Source organism: Anopheles stephensi, unplaced genomic scaffold (genome assembly GCF_013141755.1).
Source record: "Anopheles stephensi strain Indian unplaced genomic scaffold, UCI_ANSTEP_V1.0 ucontig393, whole genome shotgun sequence".
NCBI lineage: Eukaryota > Metazoa > Arthropoda > Insecta > Diptera > Culicidae > Anopheles > Anopheles stephensi.
In genome coordinates, this window is record NW_023405339.1 from 34,047 (window position 1) to 57,500 (window position 23,454).

Sequence of the window (23,454 nt, forward strand, 5' to 3'; positions counted from 1 at the left end):
TGCGGAACACCAGCCGACACTGGTTGCGAAACCAGCCCTTCATCCGTCTCGTAGTGGAGTGTGCGATTGACGAAGTAGTTCCGCAGCATCGCCTGAAGGTACGGTGGCGTGTTTCTTCTCTGCAGAGCTTCTCCAATCGCTGTCCAGTTGGCCATGTTGAAGGCGTTCTTCACGTCGATTGTCACCATCGCACACAGTCGGTCGCCTTTGCGCTTCTTGTCCAGCGCAACTCTTCCGTTGGCGAGCACCCTGTTGATGGCGTCCATAGTGGAGCGTCCTTTCCGGAATCCATACTGAGCATCAGCCAGTCCTCCCGTGGCATCGAGATGATCCGTGAGCCTGCGCTGTATGAGTCGCTCAAGCACTTTACCAAGGACGCTCAGCAGACAGATTGGCCGGTACGACGACGACTCCCCGGGTGGTTTCCCTGCCTTGGAGAACAGCACCAATCGTTGCCTTTTCCATTCCTCCGGGAAGTGGCCGCAGTTAATGTAGTGCTGGAACGTTCTCCTGAAGACGCCGGGAAAAGCCTTCATCGCTGTTATCAGGGCCACGTTTGGGATGTTATCATCACCGGGGGCGCGCTGTGGGTTGAGCGATTTTGCAATGCTCACCAACTCGTCCTCAGTAACTGGATCCCGCTCCGAGTCCTGATCCGTCCATTCTGCCAATGTTGGCCACTCCATAGGTGGCCGCTCTGGAAAGAGCTCCCCGACGATGTGGCGCAGTTTAGTGGGATCCCGTTCCATAGGCACGCGAGCTCCTTCCCATTGCTGCTTCTTGATTTTGTAGCCGGGCCCGAATCCGTGAGGTCCCAGCTGTTCGGGCAACTCGTCGCTGCTGGCCTTCTTGCTGGCCTTGACCGCTCGATCCAGTGCTGCCCTCGCTGCAGTATAGGCCGGCCGCCTTTCGTCTCGTTGTTCGTCCGTTCGGGCTCTCCGTAGTCTTCTGCGCATTCCGATGTAGGTCCGTCGTAACTGGGCAATCTCGTCATTCCACCAGTACACTGATCGTCTTCCCCCTCTGGCTGCCGGCAGTCGCGGCATTGTGGCGTCGCACGCTGTGGACATTGCTTGCGTCAGCTCATCTGCCATTAGAGTACGGTCATGGATGTCTAACGACCCCATGATCTCGACGAACAGGTCCTCGTTGAAGAACCGAGTTGCCCATCTGCCCTCCGTTGCCTGTTGTTGTCCTCGACCAGTGCTTGTCTGTGCCGTCGTCCTCCCAACCGTAAACTTGATGGTGTTATGGTCGCTCGGATTTTCGTCGCAGACTCGCCAGTTGTTGTCGCCCACGAGAGACCTGCTACAAAAGGTTACGTCGACAATGGAGCTGCGGCCACTGTGGCTGACCCATGTTGGCCGGTTACCCCGGTTCAACAGGACCAGTTCGAGCGAAGCCGCTGCGTCCATCACGATTGCTCCCCTGTGCACCCGCTCTCCATCGTTGCTCCTACGCTCCATTCCCCACGCTCCTGACCAGGCGTTGACGTCTCCGCCGATCACGGTGTCCCGGTTGCGTGGAATCACAGACGCTATTTCAGTCCACTTACGTCTGTAGTCTTCTATCGTCGCATTGGGACCCACAGGAGGTAGATATACAGAGCAGAACACAATGCCGCGCATCTCCACCACGACGAAGCTGTCCCGCCGGTTCTCGATGATGCGCTGGATGGGGTATCTTCCTGTTGAAACCGCTGCGACTCTGCCCGTCGGGTCCACCACCCAGTTGCTATTGTTCTCTGGGATCCGGTATGGATCTGAGAGCAGCAAGAGGTCGTGGCCCTCCGTTCGGGCCGTCTGCAGCAGCATGTCCTGGGCCAGCTGGCTGTGGTTCAGGTTCTGTTGGAGGACCTTAGGCGCGCCGGTTGGGCCGTGAAGGTACTACGTCTCCTACTTGGCGGCACTGGCGCTGTCCAAACGAGTGCCCGATTGCTTCCGGGCCCTTGCAGACTAGGCACTTCCGCTCCTTAACACACTGTCCCGTGTGTTTTGGTTCTGCGCAGCGATGGCATTTGCTCGACCGGTCCTTTCCACGGCAGTGGGACGCAATGTGGCCGTACTCGTAGCAGCGGTAGCACTGGCGCTTCGCCTCCACCTTCTTCAGCCGACAGCACCGACTGAACCCGATGACGTGCTGATTTTGCAGAACCGCATCTGTAACCGCCGCTTCCGGACAGCCGAAGAACGCTACTAGCGTTCCGTAGCTGGAATTGGCGGTGCTGATCTATTCCGCGTACAGCGTCACTCCCAGGGCGGCGCTCAGGTCCGTGGCGATCTCCTCGTTTGAGCAGCTTGGGGGGATGTTGGTGCAGATCAGCCTGGTGGTGGGGGTCCTTGGTCGGACTTTTGCCTTGTCCTCCAGCGCAGCCGATACCCTCTTCCACATTTCCAGGGTTTCCGCGTGGTCTGTGCAGGAGAGTTCCAGAAGAATATTCCCCTGGAAGTTCGTCCTCGTGCGCACGACCTTCTGCCGGTCATCCCCGAGCTTTTCCTGCAGAATACGCATGATGTCCTTCTGGGTGGTGGAGTTGATGGTTTCCACCTCCAGCGCGTCCGGCTGCCTACTGCTGCGTTTTGGTGACTGTTGCTCCCTCGGTGGCTGCTGCTGCTCCGGCTGCGGCTTTTGTAACTGAGCTGCTGCAATGACCGCGGCCTCCTGCTTGCGTTGCTGCTTCCGAGCCCGTCGCTTCGCCTGCTTGCTCATGACCTTTGTCCATTCGGCCTCGGGTTCGTGAGACTTGTCCTTGATCTGGGTTTGTCCGTTTGCGTTTTTGTTGTCCTTTTTCCTTTCCGTGTCGGTCCCGTTTTTCTGGGGTGAGGTCTTGGTGTTCTTTTTCTTATTTTTCTTGCTGCGTTTAGTTTCCAGTCCGGTTTTTGCAGATGTTGTGGCGTCGTCTGTCGTCTGAGGGATGTCCGTTGTGGTTGGAGGGATGTCTGGTGTTTGTTCTTGTTCGCTAGCCAAGTCGGTCGTTGTGCCTATGTCATGTGGTTGTTGTCCTGTTGCTATTGCTTTTGCCAATTTTGTTAGGCTGTCCATTTTCCTCAAGAGTTCCGTATTAGCCTCACTGATTATCTCCGCCATGTGCAGAGTGAGTGCAAGCTCGTTCATCGAGATTCCCGGGGGCAGCGGAACCGCTGGAGGTGGAATGGGCGGCATGGCCTCCATGTTTGGGGGCTCGGCCACCACCTCCTTATCTCCCTCGGCTCCCCGCTCCTCGGGTCCCCCGACAAGGTCTAGCTCGCTCTCCTCCACACATGTCAGAGGCTCGGCTGGGTCAGTCGATGTCGAAGTGTTTTTTGTCGTGGTCATTGTTTTGTTATCGTCGATTACCTCGGCCAGTACTACGAGGACGGACCTGATGGCGGCCTCCCAGTCCCTCGGCAGCGCAGAGAAGCCCCTAGTTTTCTGGCCGTCGCGTATAGTACGCACGAAACCAGTCAACATAGCACTTGCCCGCTCCACCGGATTGACCCGTCGGCCGCCAGCAGGGTATCGCTCGAGGAAAGTCTCTATCGTTTGTCCAGTCGGTGTTTTGTCGGTTGCGTCTGTGTCCACCTCGATAACCGGCTGCAATGTCGACCGGCGTACCATGCTCACCCCAACTAGGGTTCTTCTCGCAGATGCAGAAGTTCCAGCTGTCGTGGGGGCAGTCCCGGTCGGCATTGAGCCTCGCGTCATCCGTCGGGTGTACAGGGTTTCCTGTCTGGTGGTTATCGGGAGTGGTGATACACCTCCATTCGTCGAGTGTCGTCGGGTGGCTATGCGGCGTGGTGCCGACAGCCGACCCGGGGATGCCGTTAGTCTTGTCTTGGAGGCGCTTCTGGTGATAGTCGGCATGATGGGAGAAAAAGAAAAAGGAGAGAGAGAGAGAGAGAGAGAACGAAAAGAAAGAAAAGGAATTTCCTACCGGACGAGAAAGAGAGAGATCGCAGACTGGAAAGAAAGAAGGTCACAAAAAGAAAGAGAAAATTGCTAAAAAGAGGGAAAAAAGCAGAAGAAAAGGAAGAAAGAACGCTAAAAAGAAAGAAGACGCTAAAAGAATGAAAATCAAAGGCAAGAAGGAAGCAAACGCTAAGAAGAAAGAAAACTGCTAAAGAGAAAGAAATCGCAGATGAGATGAATGCAGAGCACTGAAAGAAAGGAAAAAAAATCGCTAAACCGGAAGAAAATCGTATGCAAGAAGAAAAATCGCAGAAACAGAAAATTGCTGAAAAGAAGGAAAATCGGTGTTTGATGCCAGTTGAAGCTGAATAAATGGCCCGAATTATTCGGAGAACGAGAGAGAGTGAGAAAAAAGAAGAGAGAGAAAGAGAGAGAGAATAATTCCCTACACGACACGAAATGGAGAAGATTGCAGAAAAGGAAAGGAAAATCGCTTGAATGAAATTTAAATGTAGACAAGAAGGGAGAAAATTGCCGAAGAGATAGAAAAGATCGCTGGAAATCAAAAAAAATCGCACGAAAGAAAGAACAAAAGTAAAAGGCTGAAAATGATGGAGAAATCTTTAACAGAAGGAAAATCGCAGGCAAGAAGGAATAAAATCGCTGAAAAGAAAAGAAATTCGCTAAGAGAGGGAAAATTGCTATTTATATGTCAGTTAATGCAGAAAAATTGCCTGTTTAACTGAATGAGAATAAGAAAGCATTGATTTTCCCACCACAAGAAGGAGTAAAAATTCGAAAAAGGGGAAAGGAAAATCGCGAAAGAAAGTATATCGCTATTAGAAAGACGGTTGACGCATAATAAATTGCTTGAATAAATAGGAAAGAAAGAGGCAAGGAGTAAAAATATAATTCTTTACAAGACAAGAAAAGGAAATCACGTTGGAAGAGGGATAATCGCTATTTTATGTGTCAGTTGGAACTGAGTGGGTGACCTGGGTTAATGGGGGGGAAAGAGAGAGAGATAGAGAGAGAAGAATTCCCTAAAGTGGTGAAGGAAGATATTTGCTTTTTGGATGTCGGTGGATAACGAAAGGGTGGTTTGTATTAAAAAAAATAGAAAGGAAGTGAGAGCAAAAGAGAGAGAGAGAGAGTAGAGTTCCCTCCAGTAAAAAATAAAAATTTGGGAAGGCGAGAGATGCGTAGTTATGATTGAGTAATATCGGAAAGGGCTTGTGTTCGGAGTATTTTAACCGTGATCAATTAAGTAATAGTAATGATAATGAAGGGGGGATCTATGGTGTGGAAAAGCCTGCTATAGATAGGGGGATAATTTAAGTGATATTTTGATTGACACAATTATAAAGTCTTATGCTGGTGTAGGCTTCTATAATTTAAGAACCTTATTTTGTAACAATCTTGTACACATTTCGAAATGTCAGAAACGTCAAAATAAAAAATAGAGGAAACGTCATCGCGGTGGAACATTCGGAAACCACCTGCCGAACGGACAAGACCGTTGTTTGAGTCGGACTTCTGCCTTCGGTCCTTTTATTCATCTTCCGAAATATATTTATTTGCGTTTTACCGTTGTTTACAACTCAGAAGTGGGATAGTGCCATGCCATCAAAAGACGAAATGTTGTGTGCGCTGGAGAACGCCAATGTGCTAGTGCCCTCAACCGCAACAATTGCTCAAATCCGCCAACTTTTCCAGCAGACATTTCATATGAGTGACGCTTTGGCCGAGCTAAATGAAAGCGTTGCTAACATCGATTTGGCTATAAAGCAGTCGGATGACGAGGCGAACACTCACAAGATGACCGATACCGACGCGCCGGAAACGGAAATAGCTGCCTTGGAAAAGGAGTTACAAGTGCTTGAGCTTCGTCGCAAAATCGCCATTTTGAAATCATCGAGCACCGCATCAGCACCGCTACTGACGTCACCACCACCAATACCATCATCGATGCCGCCAGCACCGCCATGTTGTTCAATAGCACCACCACCGCTATCGACGCAGTTTCCAATACACGTGCCTAATCTGGATGATTATGTGGGAAAGTTTGATGGTGAAAATGGAGTTGGAGTGGAACTATGGTTCCAGGAATTCGACCATGCATGTAGCATTTTTCCTATGAATGCAGAAATGAAGTTTTTCTGTGTGCGCCGCCTGCTTACTGACACTGCAGCCCTTTTTGCCAAGACCTCAGGCGCACGTTCTTACGCTGATTTGAAAGACAAACTGTTGAAAACTTTTACCAAGAAGCCTTCGGTAGAAGAAGTATTTAAAAAATTAAGAGCTAGACGCCTGTTACAGCGCGAGAGTATCACTCGATACGTGTTGGAGATGGAGCAAATTGCGGGCACCGTGATTCCGGAAGAGGAGCTAATCAACATCATAATAGACGGAATCGGTGACCCAATTAACACATCAGCAATACGTTTCGCTGCTGAATCGCTGGAGCACCTCAAAGTTTTGTTGCGGAAATACGAGTCGATTCGTGCAACTCGCGGCACTACCTCTACACCATCGTTCCTCTGCAGCAAACCTGCTGCTGTGCCTCTTCGTCCAGATGGGAAGAATAACAAAGACGAGCCACCCCGTTGTTTCAATTGCTCTCAATACGGTCATTATCAGAGCAATTGTCCGATGCCGCACCGTCCAAAAGGGTCGTGTTTCAAATGCCATCAAATGGGTCATACGCACCGGGAGTGCAAGAACCCGAAAGCCGTAACGTCAGCTGCAGTTTACCATCCGCAAGTTGCAGAATTCAGCGAAGAAATAGCGGACCAAGTGCTGCTCAACGAACTCGAACTGGTATGTGTTAGTTTTAATGCGAAAAGTTACTGGAGCAAACGAATTCATGTAAATTCACTTCTTGATACAGGTAGTCCTGTAAGTTTTGTATCTGCTAGTATAGTGCCCTGTAATATTTCCAATCCACCCATCCCTTCAGTATTTCGAGGATTAGGCAATTCCGTGCTTCCTACTTGTGGTCAAGTGGAATGCAAGATCCAACTTCGTAATTATAACGTTAAACATTCACTTATAATCCTACCTGACAAAAGTATGCCTTGGCCCCTTATTATAGGTCGGGATCTTTTAAGGAAATTAAGAATATTTCTTACGCATTACGCAAGTTCATCGCCCTTACAACCATCTAGAATATTAGAAGGTTACTTAGAGTCTGTTAAACTACCTAAGCCCTGTGAGTCTCCAAAAATGGCACCCATTACGAATCCTTTTAGCCACATTTGTGCGGCCGACTTATTTGACAGCCCTATTGTGTTAGATATAGGAAAGGAACTTACCTCTATGGAATATTCTGCCATTTTGACTGCTTTTTATGAAAATTACAATAATTATCCCAGCGAGAACATAGTACAACCTGATTATAGTATGAAGATCAATCTTATTCACGACACACCCATTTATACAAAGCCTCGCAGACTTTCCTATGGGGAAAGGAATCAAGTGCGGGAGATAGTTAATAGATTACTAAATGAAAAGATTATAAGACCAAGTAACTCCCCATATGCTTCCCCTTTGGTACTAGTTCGGAAGAAAAATGGAGAAGTACGTATGTGCATCGATTACAGGCCCTTAAACAAAGTTACTGTGAGGGACAACTTTCCACTACCTTTAATTGAATCATGTCTCGAGCATCTCAGCGGTAAACGTATTTTTAGTTTGCTAGACCTAAAAAGCGGATTCCATCAGATTAAGATGGACCCGAGTTCGGTTAAGTACACATCCTTCGTAACGCCTGATGGGCAATACGAATATTTAAAGATGCCTTTCGGACTTAAAAATGCCCCGGCGGATTTCCAAAGATTCATAAACTCAATTTTACGCGAATTTATCGAGGCTGATAAACTGGTCGTTTATTTAGATGACATCATAATTGCCTCCAACGATTTCCACTCTCACTTTGAGACGTTAAGTGATGTTCTGAAAAAGCTTAAGCAGAATGGTTTAGAGCTTAGAATAGACAAATGCAAACTTGCTCACACGCGGCTAGAGTATCTTGGCTATGATGCCAGTGCCTCCGGTATTCGACCTAGTGAAAAACACCTTGCATCCATTGTCAATTATCCTATGCCCACTAACGTTAAACAATTGAGAAGATGCTTGGGCCTCTTTTCTTACTTTCGCAGATTTGTACCATCATTTTCGCATATCGCCAAACCTCTTACTGGTCTTCTTCAGAAAGATGTTCCATTCGTGTTTAATACTCCTTGTGTTGAGGCATTCCATACCCTTCGCCAAAAGCTAGTTGAGTCTCCTGTGTTGGCTATATTCAATCCGAAGTATGAGACAGAATTGCATTGCGATGCAAGTTCATTCGGTTTCGGTGCAGTACTTTTGCAAAAACAAAGTGACGGAAAACTACACCCTGTAGCATATTTCTCTAAGACTACTTCCAAAGAAGAGTCGAAACTTCATAGTTATGAATTGGAGACTCTCTCTGTTATTTATGCGCTAAAGCGTTTCCATACATATGTTCATGGTTTACCTCTTAAAATAATCACGGATTGCAATTCCCTTGTTCAGACGCTCAAAAATCGTAACGCTTCCGCTAAAATCGCACGGTGGTCTCTCTTTCTGGAGAACTACGATTACAGCATACAACATCGCTCAGGCTCTTCTATGGCTCATGTAGATGCTTTGAGTCGAACTGTGGCTATTGGAGCTATCAGTGAGCTCGATATTGATTTCCAATTGCGAATAGCTCAAACTCGGGACCCTACTATTGAAGATTTGAAGTGCAAACTAGAACAGCAAGATATACCGGGGTTTGTGTTGCAAGATGGTTTTGTGTATCACCAGTCAGCCTCAAAAGGGATTCAATTTTATGTTCCTCAGGAAATGGTGGACAACATCATCCGTCACACCCACGAGAAAATAGGTCATTTATCGGTTGACAAAACATGCTCCAAAATTGACTCTCATTATTGGTTCCCCTCCATGAAAAGAAAAGTTGAAAATTTTATTAAGAACTGTTTAAAGTGTATCATATATTCTGCCCCAACAAAAACTAATTATCAGAACCTCCATAGTATACCGAAGGTTGCTTTACCTTTTGACACGCTCCACATAGATCATCTTGGACCCTTGCCACTCACCAAATCTAAAAAGAAATATATTTTAGTTGTCATTGATGCATTCACAAAGCTCACGAAACTCTACGCGACTCGTTCTACGGGTAGTCAAGAGGCATGCAACGCACTAAAACAGTACTTTTCTTATTATAGCCGACCCAAAAGGATTATTAGTGACCGTGGCACCTGTTTTACATCGAACTATTTTAAGAACTTCTTAGAATCACAGCAAATAGAGCACATCCTGAATGCTACTGCGTCACCACAGGCCAACGGGCAGGTTGAAAGGGTCAACCGGGTGATTCGACCCATATTAAGCAAACTCTCCGATTCTCACGAACACGATGATTGGAATCTACATTTAATAGACGCCGAATGTGCTTTAAACAATACTGTCCATTCCAGTACAAAATTCCCCCCCTCTATACTTTTGTTTGGCATTCAACAACGTGGACATCTTGTTGATGAACTAGAAGAATTTTTGGATGATCGCCGCGGAGTTGAGCGCCAAGACTTAAATGATATTCGTACAGAAGCTTCAAATAACATTACCAAGTCTCAGCGATTGAATGAAGAATATTTTCGGAAAATCCATAAACCTGCCGTTACATATAAAGTTGGCGACTATGTAGTAATACGTAATATTGACAACAGTACTGCCCATAACAAGAAACTGATCCCTAAATATAAGGGCCCGTATGTAGTACATAAGGTTTTATCTAACGATCGCTATGTCATTAGGGACATCGAAGGCTGTCAAGTAACTCAATTGCCTTATGATGGCGTAATAGAACCAAATAAGCTTAAGAAATGGAGTGAACCTTGCGAATGCGATAAAGAAAACTGAGGAAGTTGTCTATGAATTAAAATTGAGGACAATTTAAGTGTCAGGATAGCCGAGCTGTAGGCTTCTATAATTTAAGAACCTTATTTTGTAACAACCTTGTACACATTTCGAAATGTCAGAAACGTCAAAATAAAAAATAGAGGAAACGTCATCGCGGTGGAACATTCGGAAACCACCTGCCGAACGGACAAGACCGTTGTTTGAGTCGGACTTCTGCCTTCGGTCCTTTTATTCATCTTCCGAAATATATTTATTTGCGTTTTACCGTTGCTTACACTGGGAACACTTATATGTTTGTTAGGTGGAAAACGGGCTTGTTGAGAGGGTTAGGTGGACTTTAGCGGGTTTTGTTTGCTCTTTATCAAACAACTATTTTTATTTTGCTAATTTGTTAAGTAAGGGGTTTGGATATGGATTTATGGGGAAAAACAATGTTGAAAGAATTGGCGGTAGTTTGAGGATTTAATAGATTTTTGGTTAAATTTGTTCAGATTGGCATTTGGCTACCTTTTTTTTTTTTTTTTTTTTTTTTTGTTTACGGGGAGGGAACCTTCAAAAGGTACACCGTCACGGGGGCATGTCACGGCATGACAGTGCTCCCCGATCTGGGTTATGTGGGATTCACCGTGACACCAGGCCCGAGAAGCGGACTTGGCAACCGGTGGGACCTCACTAAACCACTCCTCGACCTGATCCGACCCCTGCCGATGCGCTGAAGTGCGAAGTACTCCATGTAGGGACGTGTGTGCTGTGCACCCTTGCTGTTGTTGTCGTCCTAGTTGTCTGTGCTGCTGCTGCTGCTTCGCGTCTTCCTTCTGCCAGTGCTGCTCCAATCCGCTCGTCCGTTGCCGTAACTACCGGGTGGGTTTTTGCTCAAGCAAAGGCCCTGGTTACTCGTCGCTGCCGCTGCTGCATTCAAATTTGGTGTCCTATGTTGTGGAAAAGAGGAAGTTATTAGTGCCCAGCTTGCTCTCTCTTCCGCTGTCGATGTTGTCGCCGTCGTCTTGCCGTTGGCGGACTCTCCTCATTCCACCTCAGTTGAAGTGTTTTGAAGATCGTCCGAGCGGCAGTTCGAACCGCCTCCCATGTACTGCTGCTTGCACACATTTCCGCCGCTAGATTGTTCATCGTGAGGCGGGTGTGGCACTGCTGTTGCATCTCCTGCTGTGCCCGAGCGAACCGTGGACAGTGAAACATGACATGCTCGACATCCTCCACGGTGTTTTCACACACCGGGCAGTTTGGCGAGCCGTCCAGGATGCCTTTGTCGACGAAGTAGCTCCGGAGAAATCCATGACCTGTAAATAGTTGGGAAACGTAAAAGTCAACTTCTCCGTGCTTGCGATTCACCCAGGACATAATGTCTGGGATCATTCTCCTCGTCTTCAAACCCGGCGCTCTCTGTTGTTCTGCTCCAGCTGTCCACTGTTGCTGCCAGCGTCTCAGCGTCTCCTCACGCTGCCGTTCTCGTATTCCCGGTGCTGGACCGCCCCGCGCTGCCTTCTCGTTGTGGCAGCGTATGTCCTCCTCTAGGAGAAGAACTAACGGGATGGTACTAGCAACCACACAGGCGGCGTCGTATGAGGTCGTCTGAAAGGCGCTGGCAACTCGAAGCACCCCTGTCCGATGCGTTCTCTGGATCGTGGTGCGATGGATCTCCTTTTGAAGAAGTGACCGTCCCCACGCCGGTGCCGCATAGCGTACGATGCTGTTCCCCACGTTGACCAGCGGTCTCCTTCTGCTGCTCTTCGGTCCACATTTGTTCGGCATCAAGGCGGTCAGGGCATTCGTTATTCGAGATGCCTTGGTGCACACCTTCTCCAGATGCCGGCCGTGGTGCTGTTTGCGGCAGAGTTCGACCCCTAGGTACTTGAGCGATTCCTCCGAGTTAATCGTGTGCCCACCCGCAGTCAGTTGGCCTATCTGCGGGTTGTGATGGGTGCAGAAGATCATGTAGCCGGTCTTTTGGTGGGCCAGCTGTAGACCAACTCCGCTCATCCAGCGCTCGATCGTCTCAAGGTTCCTCGTAGCATGGTCGCTGACTTCCTGCGTATCTCTACCGATGAGGGTGAAGGCCACGTCGTCAGCAAATCCGATGATGTCCGCCCGCTTCCCGGACAACTCCACACGGAGAAGATCGTCGTACATGACGTTCCAGAGTGTTGGTCCTAAAACCGAACCCTGCGGAACACCAGCCGACACTGTTTGCGAAACCAGCCCTTCATCCGTCTCGTAGTGGAGTGTGCGATTGACGAAGTAGTTCCGCAGCATCGCCTGAAGGTACGGTGGCGTGTTTCTTCTCTGCAGAGCTTCTCCAATCGCTGTCCAGTTGGCCATGTTGAAGGCGTTCTTCACGTCGATTGTCACCATCGCACACAGTCGGTCGCCTTTGCGCTTCTTGTCCAGCGCAACTCTTCCGTTGGCGAGCACCCTGTTGATGGCGTCCATAGTGGAGCGTCCTTTCCGGAATCCATACTGAGCATCAGCCAGTCCTCCCGTGGCATCGAGATGATCCGTGAGCCTGCGCTGTATGAGTCGCTCAAGCACTTTACCAAGGACGCTCAGCAGACAGATTGGCCGGTACGACGACGACTCCCCGGGTGGTTTCCCTGCCTTGGAGAACAGCACCAATCGTTGCCTTTTCCATTCCTCCGGGAAGTGGCCGCAGTTAATGTAGTGCTGGAACGTTCTCCTGAAGACGCCGGGAAAAGCCTTCATCGCTGTTATCAGGGCCACGTTTGGGATGTTATCATCACCGGGGGCGCGCTGTGGGTTGAGCGATTTTGCAATGCTCACCAACTCGTCCTCAGTAACTGGATCCCGCTCCGAGTCCTGATCCGTCCATTCTGCCAATGTTGGCCACTCCATAGGTGGCCGCTCTGGAAAAAGCTCCCCGACGATGTGGCGCAGTTTAGTGGGATCCCGTTCCATAGGCACGCGAGCTCCTTCCCATTGCTGCTTCTTGATTTTGTAGCCGGGCCCGAATCCGTGAGGCCCCAGCTGTTCGGGCAACTCGTCGCTGCTGGCCTTCTTGCTGGCCTTGACCGCTCGATCCAGTGCTGCCCTCGCTGCAGTATAGGCCGGCCGCCTTTCGTCTCGTTGTTCGTCCGTTCGGGCTCTGCGTAGTCTTCTGCGCATTCCGATGTAGGTCCGTCGTAACTGGGCAATCTCGTCATTCCACCAGTACACTGATCGTCTTCCCCCTCTGGCTGCCGGCAGTAGCGGCATTGTGGCGTCGCACGCTGTGGACATTGCTTGCGTCAGCTCATCTGCCATTAGAGTACGGTCATGGATGTCTAACGACCCCATGATCTCGACGAACAGGTCCTCGTTGAAGAACCGAGTTGCCCATCTGCCCTCCGTTGCCTGTTGCTGTCCTCGACCAGTGCTTGTCTGTGCCGTCGTCCTCCCAACCGTAAACTTGATGGTGTTATGGTCGCTCGGATTTTCGTCGCAGACTCGCCAGTTGTTGTCGCCCACGAGAGACCTGCTACAAAAGGTTACGTCGACAATGGAGCTGCGGCCACTGTGGCTGACCCATGTTGGCCGGTTACCCCGGTTCAACAGGACCAGTTTGAGCGAAGCCGCTGCGTCCATCACGATTGCTCCCCTGTGCACCCGCTCTCCATCGTTGCTCCTACGCTCCATTCCCCACGTTCCTGACCAGGCGTTGACGTCTCCGCCGATCACGGTGTCCCGGTTGCGTGGAATCACAGACGCTATTTCAGTCCACTTACGTCTGTAGTCTTCTATCGTCGCATTGGGACCCACAGGAGGTAGATATACAGAGCAGAACACAATGCCGCGCATCTCCACCACGACGAAGCTGTCCCGCCGGTTCTCGATGATGCGCTGGATGGGGTATCTTCCTGTTGAAACCGCTGCGACTCTGCCCGTCGGGTCCACCACCCAGTTGCTATTGTTGGCATTTGGCTACCTTTTTTTTTTTTTTTTTTTTTTTTTTTTTTTTTTTGTTTACGGGGAGGGAACCTTCAAAAGGTACACCGTCACGGGGGCATGTCACGGCATGACAGTGCTCCCCGATCTGGGTTATGTGGGATTCACCGTGACACCAGTTCCGAGAAGCGGACTTGGCAACCGGTGGGACCTCACTAAACCACTCCTCGACCTGATCCGACCCCTGCCGATGCGCTGAAGTGCGAAGTACTCCATGTAGGGACGTGTGTGCTGTGCACCCTTGCTGTTGTTGTCGTCCTAGTTGTCTGTGCTGCTGCTGCTGCTTCGCGTCTTCCTTCTGCCAGTGCTGCTCCAATCCGCTCGTCCGTTGCCGTAACTACCGGGCGGGTTTTTGCTCAAGCAAAGGCCCTGGTTACTCGTCGCTGCCGCTGCTGCATCCAAATTTGGTGTCCTATGTTGTGGAAAAGAGGAAGTTATTAATGCCCAGCTTGCTCTCTCGTCCACTGTCGATGTTGTCGCCGTCGTCTTGCCGTTGGCGGACTCTCCTCATTCCACCTCAGTTGAAGTGTTTTGAAGATCGTCCGAGCGGCAGTTCGAACCGCCTCCCATGTACTGCTGCTTGCACACATTTCCGCCGCTAGATTGTTCATCGTGAGGCGGGTGTGGCACTGCTGTTGCATCTCCTGCTGTGCCCGAGCGAACCGTGGACAGTGAAACATGACATGCTCGACATCCTCCACGGTGTTTTCACACACCGGGCAGTTTGGCGAGCCGTCCAGGATGCCTTTGTCGACGAAGTAGCTCCGGAGAAATCCATGACCTGTAAATAGTTGGGAAACGTAAAAGTCAACTTCTCCGTGCTTGCGTTTCACCCAGGACATAATGTCTGGGATCATTCTCCTCGTCTTCAAACCCGGCGCTCTCTGTTGTTCTGCTCCAGCTGTCCACTGTTGCTGCCAGCGTCTCAGCGTCTCCTCACGCTGCCGTTCTCGTATTCCCGGTGCTGGACCGCCCCGCGCTGCCTTCTCGTCGTGGCAGCGTATGTCCTCCTCTAGGAGAAGAACTAACGGGATGGTACTAGCAACCACACATGCGGCGTCGTATGAGGTCGTCTGAAAGGCGCTGGCAACTCGAAGCACCCCTGTCCGATGCGTCCTCTGGATCGTGGTGCGATGGATCTCCTTTTGAAGAAGTGACTGTCCCCACGCCGGTGCCGCATAGCGTACGATGCTGTTCCCCACGTTGACCAGCGGTCTCCTTCTGCTGCTCTTCGGTCCACATTTGTTCGGCATCAAGGCGGTCAGGGCATTCGTTATTCGAGATGCCTTGGTGCACACCTTCTCCAGATGCCGGCCGTGGTGCTGTTTGCGGCAGAGTTCGACCCCTAGGTACTTGAGCGATTCCTCCGAGTTAATCGTGTGCCCACCCGCAGTCAGTTGGCCTATCTGCGGGTTGTGATGGGTGCAGAAGATCATGTAGCCGGTCTTTTGGTGGGCCAGCTGTAGACCAACTCCGCTCATCCAGCGCTCGATCGTCTCAAGGTTCCTCGTAGCATGGTCGCTGACTTCCTGCGTATCTCTACCGATGAGGGTGAAGGCCACGTCGTCAGCAAATCCGATGATGTCCGCCCGCTTCCCGGACAACTCCACACGGAGAAGATCGTCGTACATGACGTTCCAGAGTGTTGGTCCTAAAACCGAACCCTGCGGAACACCAGCCGACACTGGTTGCGAAACCAGCCCTTCATCCGTCTCGTAGTGGAGTGTGCGATTGACGAAGTAGTTCCGCAGCATCGCCTGAAGGTACGGTGGCGTGTTTCTTCTCTGCAGAGCTTCTCCAATCGCTGTCCAGTTGGCCATGTTGAAGGCGTTCTTCACGTCGATTGTCACCATCGCACACAGTCGGTCGCCTTTGCGCTTCTTGTCCAGCGCAACTCTTCCGTTGGCGAGCACCCTGTTGATGGCGTCCATAGTGGAGCGTCCTTTCCGGAATCCATACTGAGCATCAGCCAGTCCTCCCGTGGCATCGAGATGATCCGTGAGCCTGCTCTGTATGAGTCGCTCAAGCACTTTACCAAGGACGCTCAGCAGACAGATTGGCCGGTACGACGACGGCTCCCCGGGTGGTTTCCCTGCCTTGGAGAACAGCACCAATCGTTGCCTTTTCCATTCCTCCGGGAAGTGGCCGCAGTTAATGTAGTGCTGGAACGTTCTCCTGAAGACGCCGGGAAAAGCCTTCATCGCTGTTATCAGGGCCACGTTTGGGATGTTATCATCACCGGGGGCGCGCTGTGGGTTGAGCGATTTTGCAATGCTCACCAACTCGTCCTCAGTAACTGGATCCCGCTCCGAGTCCTGATCCGTCCATTCTGCCAATGTTGGCCACTCCATAGGTGGCCGCTCTGGAAAGAGCTCCCCGACGATGTGGCGCAGTTTAGTGGGATCCCGTTCCATAGGCACGCGAGCTCCTTCCCATTGCTGCTTCTTGATTTTGTAGCCGGGCCCGAATCCGTGAGGCCCCAGCTGTTCGGGCAACTCGTCGTTGCTGGCCTTCTTGCTGGCCTTGACCGCTCGATCCAGTGCTGCCCTCGCTGCAGTATAGGCCGGCCGCCTTTCGTCTCGTTGTTCGTCCGTTCGGGCTCTGCGTAGTCTTCTGCGCATTCCGATGTAGGTCCGTCGTAACTGGGCAATCTCGTCATTCCACCAGTACACTGATCGTCTTCCCCCTCTGGCTGCCGGCAGTCGCGGCATTGTGGCGTCGCACGCTGTGGACATTGCTTGCGTCAGCTCATCTGCCATTAGAGTACGGTCATGGATGTCTAGCGACCCCATGATCTCGACGAACAGGTCCTCGTTGAAGAACCGAGTTGCCCATCTGCCCTCCGTTGCCTGTTGCTGTCCTCGACCAGTGCTTGTCTGTGCCGTCGTCCTCCCAACCGTAAACTTGATGGTGTTGTGGTCGCTCGGATTTTCGTCGCAGACTCGCCAGTTGTTGTCGCCCACGAGAGACCTGCTACAAAAGGTTACGTCGACAATGGAGCTGCGGCCACTGTGGCTGACCCATGTTGGCCGGTTACCCCGGTTCAACAGGACCAGTTCGAGCGAAGCCGCTGCGTCCATCACGATTGCTCCCCTGTGCACTCGCTCTCCATCGTTGCTCCTACGCTCCATTCCCCACGCTCCTGACCAGGCGTTGACGTCTCCGCCGATCACGGTGTCCCGGTTGCGTGGAATCACAGACGCTATTTCAGTCCACTTACGTCTGTAGTCTTCTATCGTCGCATTGGGACCCACAGGAGGTAGATATACAGAGCAGAACACAATGCCGCGCATCTCCACCACGACGAAGCTGTCCCGCCGGTTCTCGATGATGCGCTGGATGGGGTATCTTCCTGTTGAAACCGCTGCGACTCTGCCCGTCGGGTCCACCACCCAGTTGCTATTGTTCTCTGGGATCCGGTATGGATCTGAGAGCAGCAAGAGGTCGTGGCCCTCCGTTCGGGCCGTCTGCAGCAGCATGTCCTGGGCCAGCTGGCTGTGGTTCAGGTTCTGTTGGAGGACCTTAGGCGCGCCGGTTGGGCCGTGAAGGTACTACGTCTCCTACTTGGCGGCACTGGCGCTGTCCAAACGAGTGCCCGATTGCTTCCGGGCCCTTGCAGACTAGGCACTTCCGCTCCTTAACACACTGTCCCGTGTGTTTTGGTTCTGCGCAGCGATGGCATTTGCTCGACCGGTCCTTTCCACGGCAGTGGGACGCAATGTGGCCGTACTCGTAGCAGCGGTAGCACTGGCGCTTCGCCTCCACCTTCTTCAGCCGACAGCACCGACTGAACCCGATGACGTGCTGATTTTGCAGAACCGCATCTGTAACCGCCGCTTCCGGACAGCCGAAGAACGCTACTAGCGTTCCGTAGCTGGAATTGGCGGTGCTGATCTATTCCGCGTACAGCGTCACTCCCAGGGCGGCGCTCAGGTCCGTGGCAATCTCCTCGTTTGAGCTGCTTGGGGGGATGTTGGTGCAGATCAGCCTGGTTGTGGGGGTCCTTGGTCGGACTTTTGCCTTGTCCTCCAGCGCAGCCGATACCCTCTTCCACATTTCCAGGGTTTCCGCGTGGTCTGTGCAGGAGAGTTCCAGAAGAATATTCCCCTGGAAGTTCGTCCTCGTGCGCACGACCTTCTGCCGGTCATCCCCGAGCTTTTCCTGCAGAATACGCATGATGTCCTTCTGGGTGGTGGGGTTGATGGTTTCCACCTCCAGCGCGTCCGGCTGCCTACTGCTGCGTTTTGGTGACTGTTGCTCCCTCGGTGGCTGCTGCTGCTCCGGCTGCGGCTTTTGTAACTGTGCTGCTGCAATAACCGCGGCCTCCTGCTTGCGTTGCTGCTTCCGAGCCCGTCGCTTCGCCTGCTTGCTCATGACCTTTGTCCATTCGGCCTCGGGTTCGTGAGACTTGTCCTTGATCTGGGTTTGTCCGTTTGCGTTTTTGTTGTCCTTTTTCTTTTCCGTGTCGGTCCCGTTTTTCTGGGTGGAGGTCGTGGTGTTCTTTTTCTTATTTTTCTTGCTGCGTTTAGTTTCCAGTCCGGTTTTTGCAGATGTTGTGGCGTCGTCTGTCGTCTGAGGGATGTCCGTTGTGGTTGGAGGGATGTCTGGTGTTTGTTCTTGTTCGCTAGCCAAGTCGGTCGTTGTGCCTATGTCATGTGGTTGTTGTCCTGTTGCTATTGCTTTTGCCAATTTTGTTAGGCTGTCCATTTTCCTCAAGAGTTCCGTATTAGCCTCACTGATTATCTCCGCCATGTGCAGAGTGAGTGCAAGCTCGTTCATCGAGATTCCCGGGGGCAGCGGAACCGCTGGAGGTGGAATGGGCGGCATGGCCTCCATGTTTGGGGGCTCGGCCACCACCTCCTTATCTCCCTCGGCTCCCCGCTCCTCGGGTCCCCCGACAAGGTCTAGCTCGCTCTCCTCCACACATGTCAGAGGCTCGGCTGGGTCAGTCGATGTCGAAGTGTTTTTTGTCGTGGTCATTGTTTTGTTATCGTCGATTACCTCGGCCAGTACTAAGAGGACGGACCTGATGGCGGCCTCCCAGTCCCTCGGCAGCGCAGGGAAGCCCCTAGTTTTCTGGCCGTCGCGTATAGTACGCACGAAACCAGTCAACATAGCACTTGCCCGCTCCACCGGATTGACCCGTCGGCCGCCAGTAGGGTATCGCTCGAGGAAAGTCTCTATCGTTTGTCCAGTCGGTGTTTTGTCGGTTGCGTCTGTGTCCACCTCGATAAGCGGCTGCAATGTCGACCGGCGTACCATGCTCACCCCAACTAGGGTTCTTCTCGCAGATGCAGAAGTTCCAGCTGTCGTGGGGGCAGTCCCGGTCGGCATTGGGCCTCGCGTCATCCGTCGGGTGTACAGGGTTTCCTGTCTGGTGGTTATCGGGAGTGGTGATACACCTCCATTCGTCGAGTGTCTTCGGGTGGCTATGCGGCGTGGTGCCGACAGCCGACCCGGGGATGCCGTTAGTCTTGTCTTGGAGGCGCTTCTGGTGATAGTCGGCATGATGGGAGAAAAGAAAAAGGAGAGAGAGAGAGAGAGAGAACGAAAAGAAAGAAAAGGAATTTCCTACCGGACGAGAAAGAGAGAGATCGCAGACTGGAAAGAAAGAAGGTCACAAAAAGAAAGAGAAAATTGCTAAAAAGAGGAAAAAAAGCAGAAGGAAAGGAAGAAAGAACGCTAAAAAGAAAGAAGTCGCTAAAAGAAAGAAAATCAAAGGCAAGAAGGAAGCAAACGCTAAGAAGAATAAAAAAATGCTAAAGAGAAAGAAATCGCAGATGAGATGAATGCAGAGCACTGAAAAGAAGGGAAAAAAATCGCTAAACCGGAAAAAATCGTATGCAAGAAGAAAAATCGCAGAAACAGAAAATTGCTGAAAGAAGGAAAATCGCTGTTTGATGCCAGTTGAAGCTGAATAAATGGCCCAAATTATTCGGAGAACGAGTGAGAGTGAGAAGAAAGAAGAGAGAGAAAGAGAGAGAGAATAATTCCCTACACGACAAGAAATGGAGAGGATTGCAGAAAAGGAAAGGAAAATCGCTTGAATGAAATTTAAATGTACACAAGAAGGGAGAAAATTGCCGAAGAGATAGAAAAGATCGCTAGAAATCAAAAAAATCGCACGAAAGAAAGAACAAAAGTAAAAGGCTGAAAATGATGGAGAAATCTTTAACAGAAAGAAAATCGCAGGCAAGAAGGAATAAAAACGCTGAAAAGAAAAGAAATTCGCTAAGAGGTGGAAAATTGCTATTTATATGTTGGTTAATGCAGAAAAATTGCCTGTTTAACTGAATGAGAATAAGAAAGAATTGATTTTCCCACCACAAGAAGGAGCAAAAATTCGAAAAAGGGGAAAGGAAAATCGCGAAAGAAGGTATATCGCTATTAGAAAGACGGTTGACGCATAATAAATTGCTTGAATAAATAGGAAAGAAAGAGGCAAGGAGTAAAAATATAATTCCCCACAAGACAAGAAAGGAAATCTTGTTGGAAGAGGGATAATCGATATTTTATGTGTCAGTTGGAACAGAGTGGGTGATCTGGGTTAATGGGGGAGAGAGTGAGAGATAGAGAGAGAAGAATTCCCTAAAGTGGTGAAGGAAGATATTTGCTTTTTGGATGTCGGTGGATAACGAAAGGGTGGTTTGTATTAATAAAAAAATAGAAAAGAAGTGAGAGCAAAAGAGAGAGAGAGAGAGTAGAGTTCCCTCTAGTAAAAAAGAAGGAAAATTCTGGAAGGCGGGGGATGCGTAGTAATGATTGAGTAATAACGGAAAGGGCTTGTATTCGGAGATTTTTAACCGTTATCAATAAAGTAATAGTAATGATAATGAAGGGGGGATCTATTGTGTGGAAAAGCCTGCTATAGGAAGGAGGGATAATTTAAGTGATATTTTGATTGGCACAATTATAAAGTCTTATGCTGGGAACACTTATATGTTGTTAGATGGATAACGGGCTTGTTGAGAGGGTTAGGTGGGCTTTAGCGGGTTTTGTTTACTCTTTATCAAACAACTATTTTTATGTTGCTTTTTTGTTAATTAAGGGTTTGGATATGGATTTATGGGGAACAACAATGTTGAAAGGATTAGCGCTAGTTTGAAGAATTAAAAGATTTTTTGGTTAAATTTGTTTAGATTTGACTTCAACGGGACAGTTATTTTAACAGAAAGTTGGAATTTCCAAGACGAGAGTGGGAAGGAAGATGGTTTTACGGGTGATCTACGGAACTTGAGATAATACTTCGCTAAGGATGGTGGGGGAGATAGAAGACAAAAAAATATGTGGTCTACGTTGACGGGTACGGAGAAAATTTGTAACGCAACGCCGCTGATTCAATTAACGCAAGCCGTGGTTCGCAGAAGGCGATTAAAAGAAAGAATTTAATTAATTAATCAAATAAGAGAGAGCACTTCCGACGGGAATTAATAAACGAAAATCTAACTCAAAAGCCGTCGGAAGAATGTCGCAGAAGGCAACTTAATAAAAATCACAATTAAAAAACCTGTTCCAACGGGCGAGTTAAGAAGACAATCGAAAACTAATCAAATGCAGAAAGCCGTCGGAACTTTGTCGCAGAAGGCAACTTAATTAAACCACAACATAAAATTTTGCCGTCGGGGGATTTTAAGAGATACTTCAAAACTAATTTAACACAAAAACCGACGGCAATTGTCGCAGAAGGCAACTTAATTAAAAGCACGGCAATCAAATCACTATCACAATTATCACGGCGGCAAAACACACGGCACTGAATCAACACTAGCGGGACTGGATTGGCAGAAGGCCGTTCCGAATTTGGCTTCTACGCAAGACTGTCGACAAAGCGGAAGTTTAATTGTAGAAGACAATTAATCAAAGTTCCTTGAGGAAGTCGACCGACACGCAGGCCTCCCACTTCACTACAAAACGTGGATAACGGGCTTGTTGAGAGGGTTAGGTGGACTTTAGCGGGTTTTGTTTGCTCTTTATCAAACAACTATTTTTATTTTGCTAATTTGTTAATTAGGTGGTTTGGATATGGATTTATGGGAAAAAGCAATGTTGAAAGGATTAACGCGAGTTTGAGGATTTAAAAGATTTTTTGGTTAAATTTGTTCAGATTTGAATTCAACGGGACAGTTATTTTAACAGAAGGTTGGACTTTCCAAAACGAGAGTGGGAAGGAAGATGGTATTACGGGTGATCTACGGAGCTTGAGATAATACTTCGCTAAGGATGGTGGGGGAGGTAGAAAGCGAGAATATATGTGGTCTACGTTGACGGGTACGGGGGAAATTTGTAACGCTAACGGGTTTTTTCCAGACAGGTACACGGGTAGAAATTTGCGCATGCGTAGATGGTGCACGGGAAAAAATCCACCTGCTGATGTGCTGGTGGTGTGCACGGAAGAAAAAGTTGTGCCTGTTGGTGTGCAGATGGTGTGTTGTGAATGAACACAGGTACAGGGGTAGCAAAATAAGTTTAACGGACACAGAAAATATTGTTTACGCAGGGTGGGACAGGAAATGGAAAAAGTGGGTTTAACTCCTGTACGGACGTTGGAAATTAAATTGTCAGGTTTAAAAAACGGGGTTTAACCCTGGTTGGGACATGGAAAATATTTTAAAGGTAAGAAGGGGTTTTTACGCTACTGGGTACGTTGGGTTTTTTTAAAGTGTGGTTTCTGAGTGCGTATACGGTACGAGAAAAAAAAATAGACAACGAACTTTACGGGAGAGGGTCTGATAATTCTACACAGATGAACAATTATATGCGTTCGGCTACTTTTGATGATACAAATAAATCTCTACTCTTATATGCCTAGACTTGCCGGTTTGATGAAATGCTATCGCTGGAGGAGTGCTTCGCTTTTCAGCCAACACGTTGTCCGATGAAACCGCAAATCCCAGCAAACACACAAGAAACACGACACTATTTAACACTCTGGCAGGACTGGATTGGCAGAAGGCCGTTCCAAATTGAGCTTCTACGCAAGACTGTCGACAAACCGGAAGTTTAATTGTAGATGACAATTAATCAAGATTCCCTGTGGTAAGCGACAGACACGGAGGCCTCCCACTTCACTACACAAATGACACTGCACCGTAACGCCACTGATTTGATAAATGCAAGCCGTGATTCGCAGAAGGCGATTAAAAGAAAGAATTTAATTAATTAATCAAATAAGAGAGAGCACTTCCGACGGGAATTAATAAAGGAAAATCTAACCCAAAAGCCGTCGGAAGGATGTCGCAGAAGGCAGCTTAATAAAAATCACAATTAAAAAACCTGTTCCGACGGGCGAATTAAGAAACTATCGAAAACTAATCAAATGCAAAAAGCCGTCGGAACTTTGTCGCAGAAGGCAACTCAATAAAAAACCACCGCATAAAATTTTGCCGTCGGGGGATTTTAATAGACATTCCAAAATTAATTTAACACAAAACCCGACGGCAATTGTCGCAGAAGGCAATTTAATTAAAGGCACGGCAATCAAATCACTATCACAATTATCACGGCGGCAAAACCCACGGCACTGAATCAACACTAGCGGGACTGGATTGGCAGAAGGCCGTTCCAAATTGAGCTTCTACGCAAGACTGTTGACAAACCGGAAGTTTAATTGTAGAAGACAATTAATCAAGATTCCCTCTGGTAAGCGACAGACACGGA

General features: G+C 49.3%; 2 protein-coding genes across 2 annotated transcripts; one reads left to right on the top strand and one right to left on the bottom strand.

The window, feature by feature from the left end:
• Nucleotides 1-1,285: 1,285 nt before the first annotated feature.
• LOC118516788 (mucin-5AC-like) lies at nt 1,286-3,927 on the bottom strand. The gene is made up of 2 exons (XM_036062682.1): nt 2,540-3,927; nt 1,286-2,329 (listed from the first exon to the last, which is right to left on the bottom strand). The coding sequence occupies exons 1-2, from the start codon at nt 3,841-3,843 to the stop codon at nt 2,230-2,232; spliced, it is 1,404 nt and encodes a 467-aa protein (XP_035918575.1). The 5' UTR covers nt 3,844-3,927; the 3' UTR covers nt 1,286-2,229.
• Nucleotides 3,928-4,599: 672 nt separating this feature from the next.
• LOC118516784 lies at nt 4,600-10,330 on the top strand. Its single transcript, XM_036062677.1, has 2 exons — nt 4,600-6,708; nt 9,147-10,330. The coding sequence occupies exons 1-2, from the start codon at nt 5,509-5,511 to the stop codon at nt 9,165-9,167; spliced, it is 1,221 nt and encodes a 406-aa protein (XP_035918570.1). The 5' UTR covers nt 4,600-5,508; the 3' UTR covers nt 9,168-10,330.
• Nucleotides 10,331-23,454: the final 13,124 nt, after the last annotated feature.

Coding starts and splice junctions, on each gene's coding strand:
- LOC118516788 (XM_036062682.1), bottom strand. CDS start 3,843: ATGCCGACTATCACCAGAAGCGCCTCCAAGACAAGACTAACGGCATCC. Junction 2,330..2,539: donor GACGCGCTGGAGGTGGAAAC/CATCAACTCCAC, acceptor AAGGACCCCCAC/CACCAGGCTGATCTGCACCA.
- LOC118516784 (XM_036062677.1), top strand. CDS start 5,509: ATGCCATCAAAAGACGAAATGTTGTGTGCGCTGGAGAACGCCAATGTG. Junction 6,709..9,146: donor TGCTCAACGAACTCGAACTG/GTATGTGTTAGT, acceptor TTCTTATTATAG/CCGACCCAAAAGGATTATTA.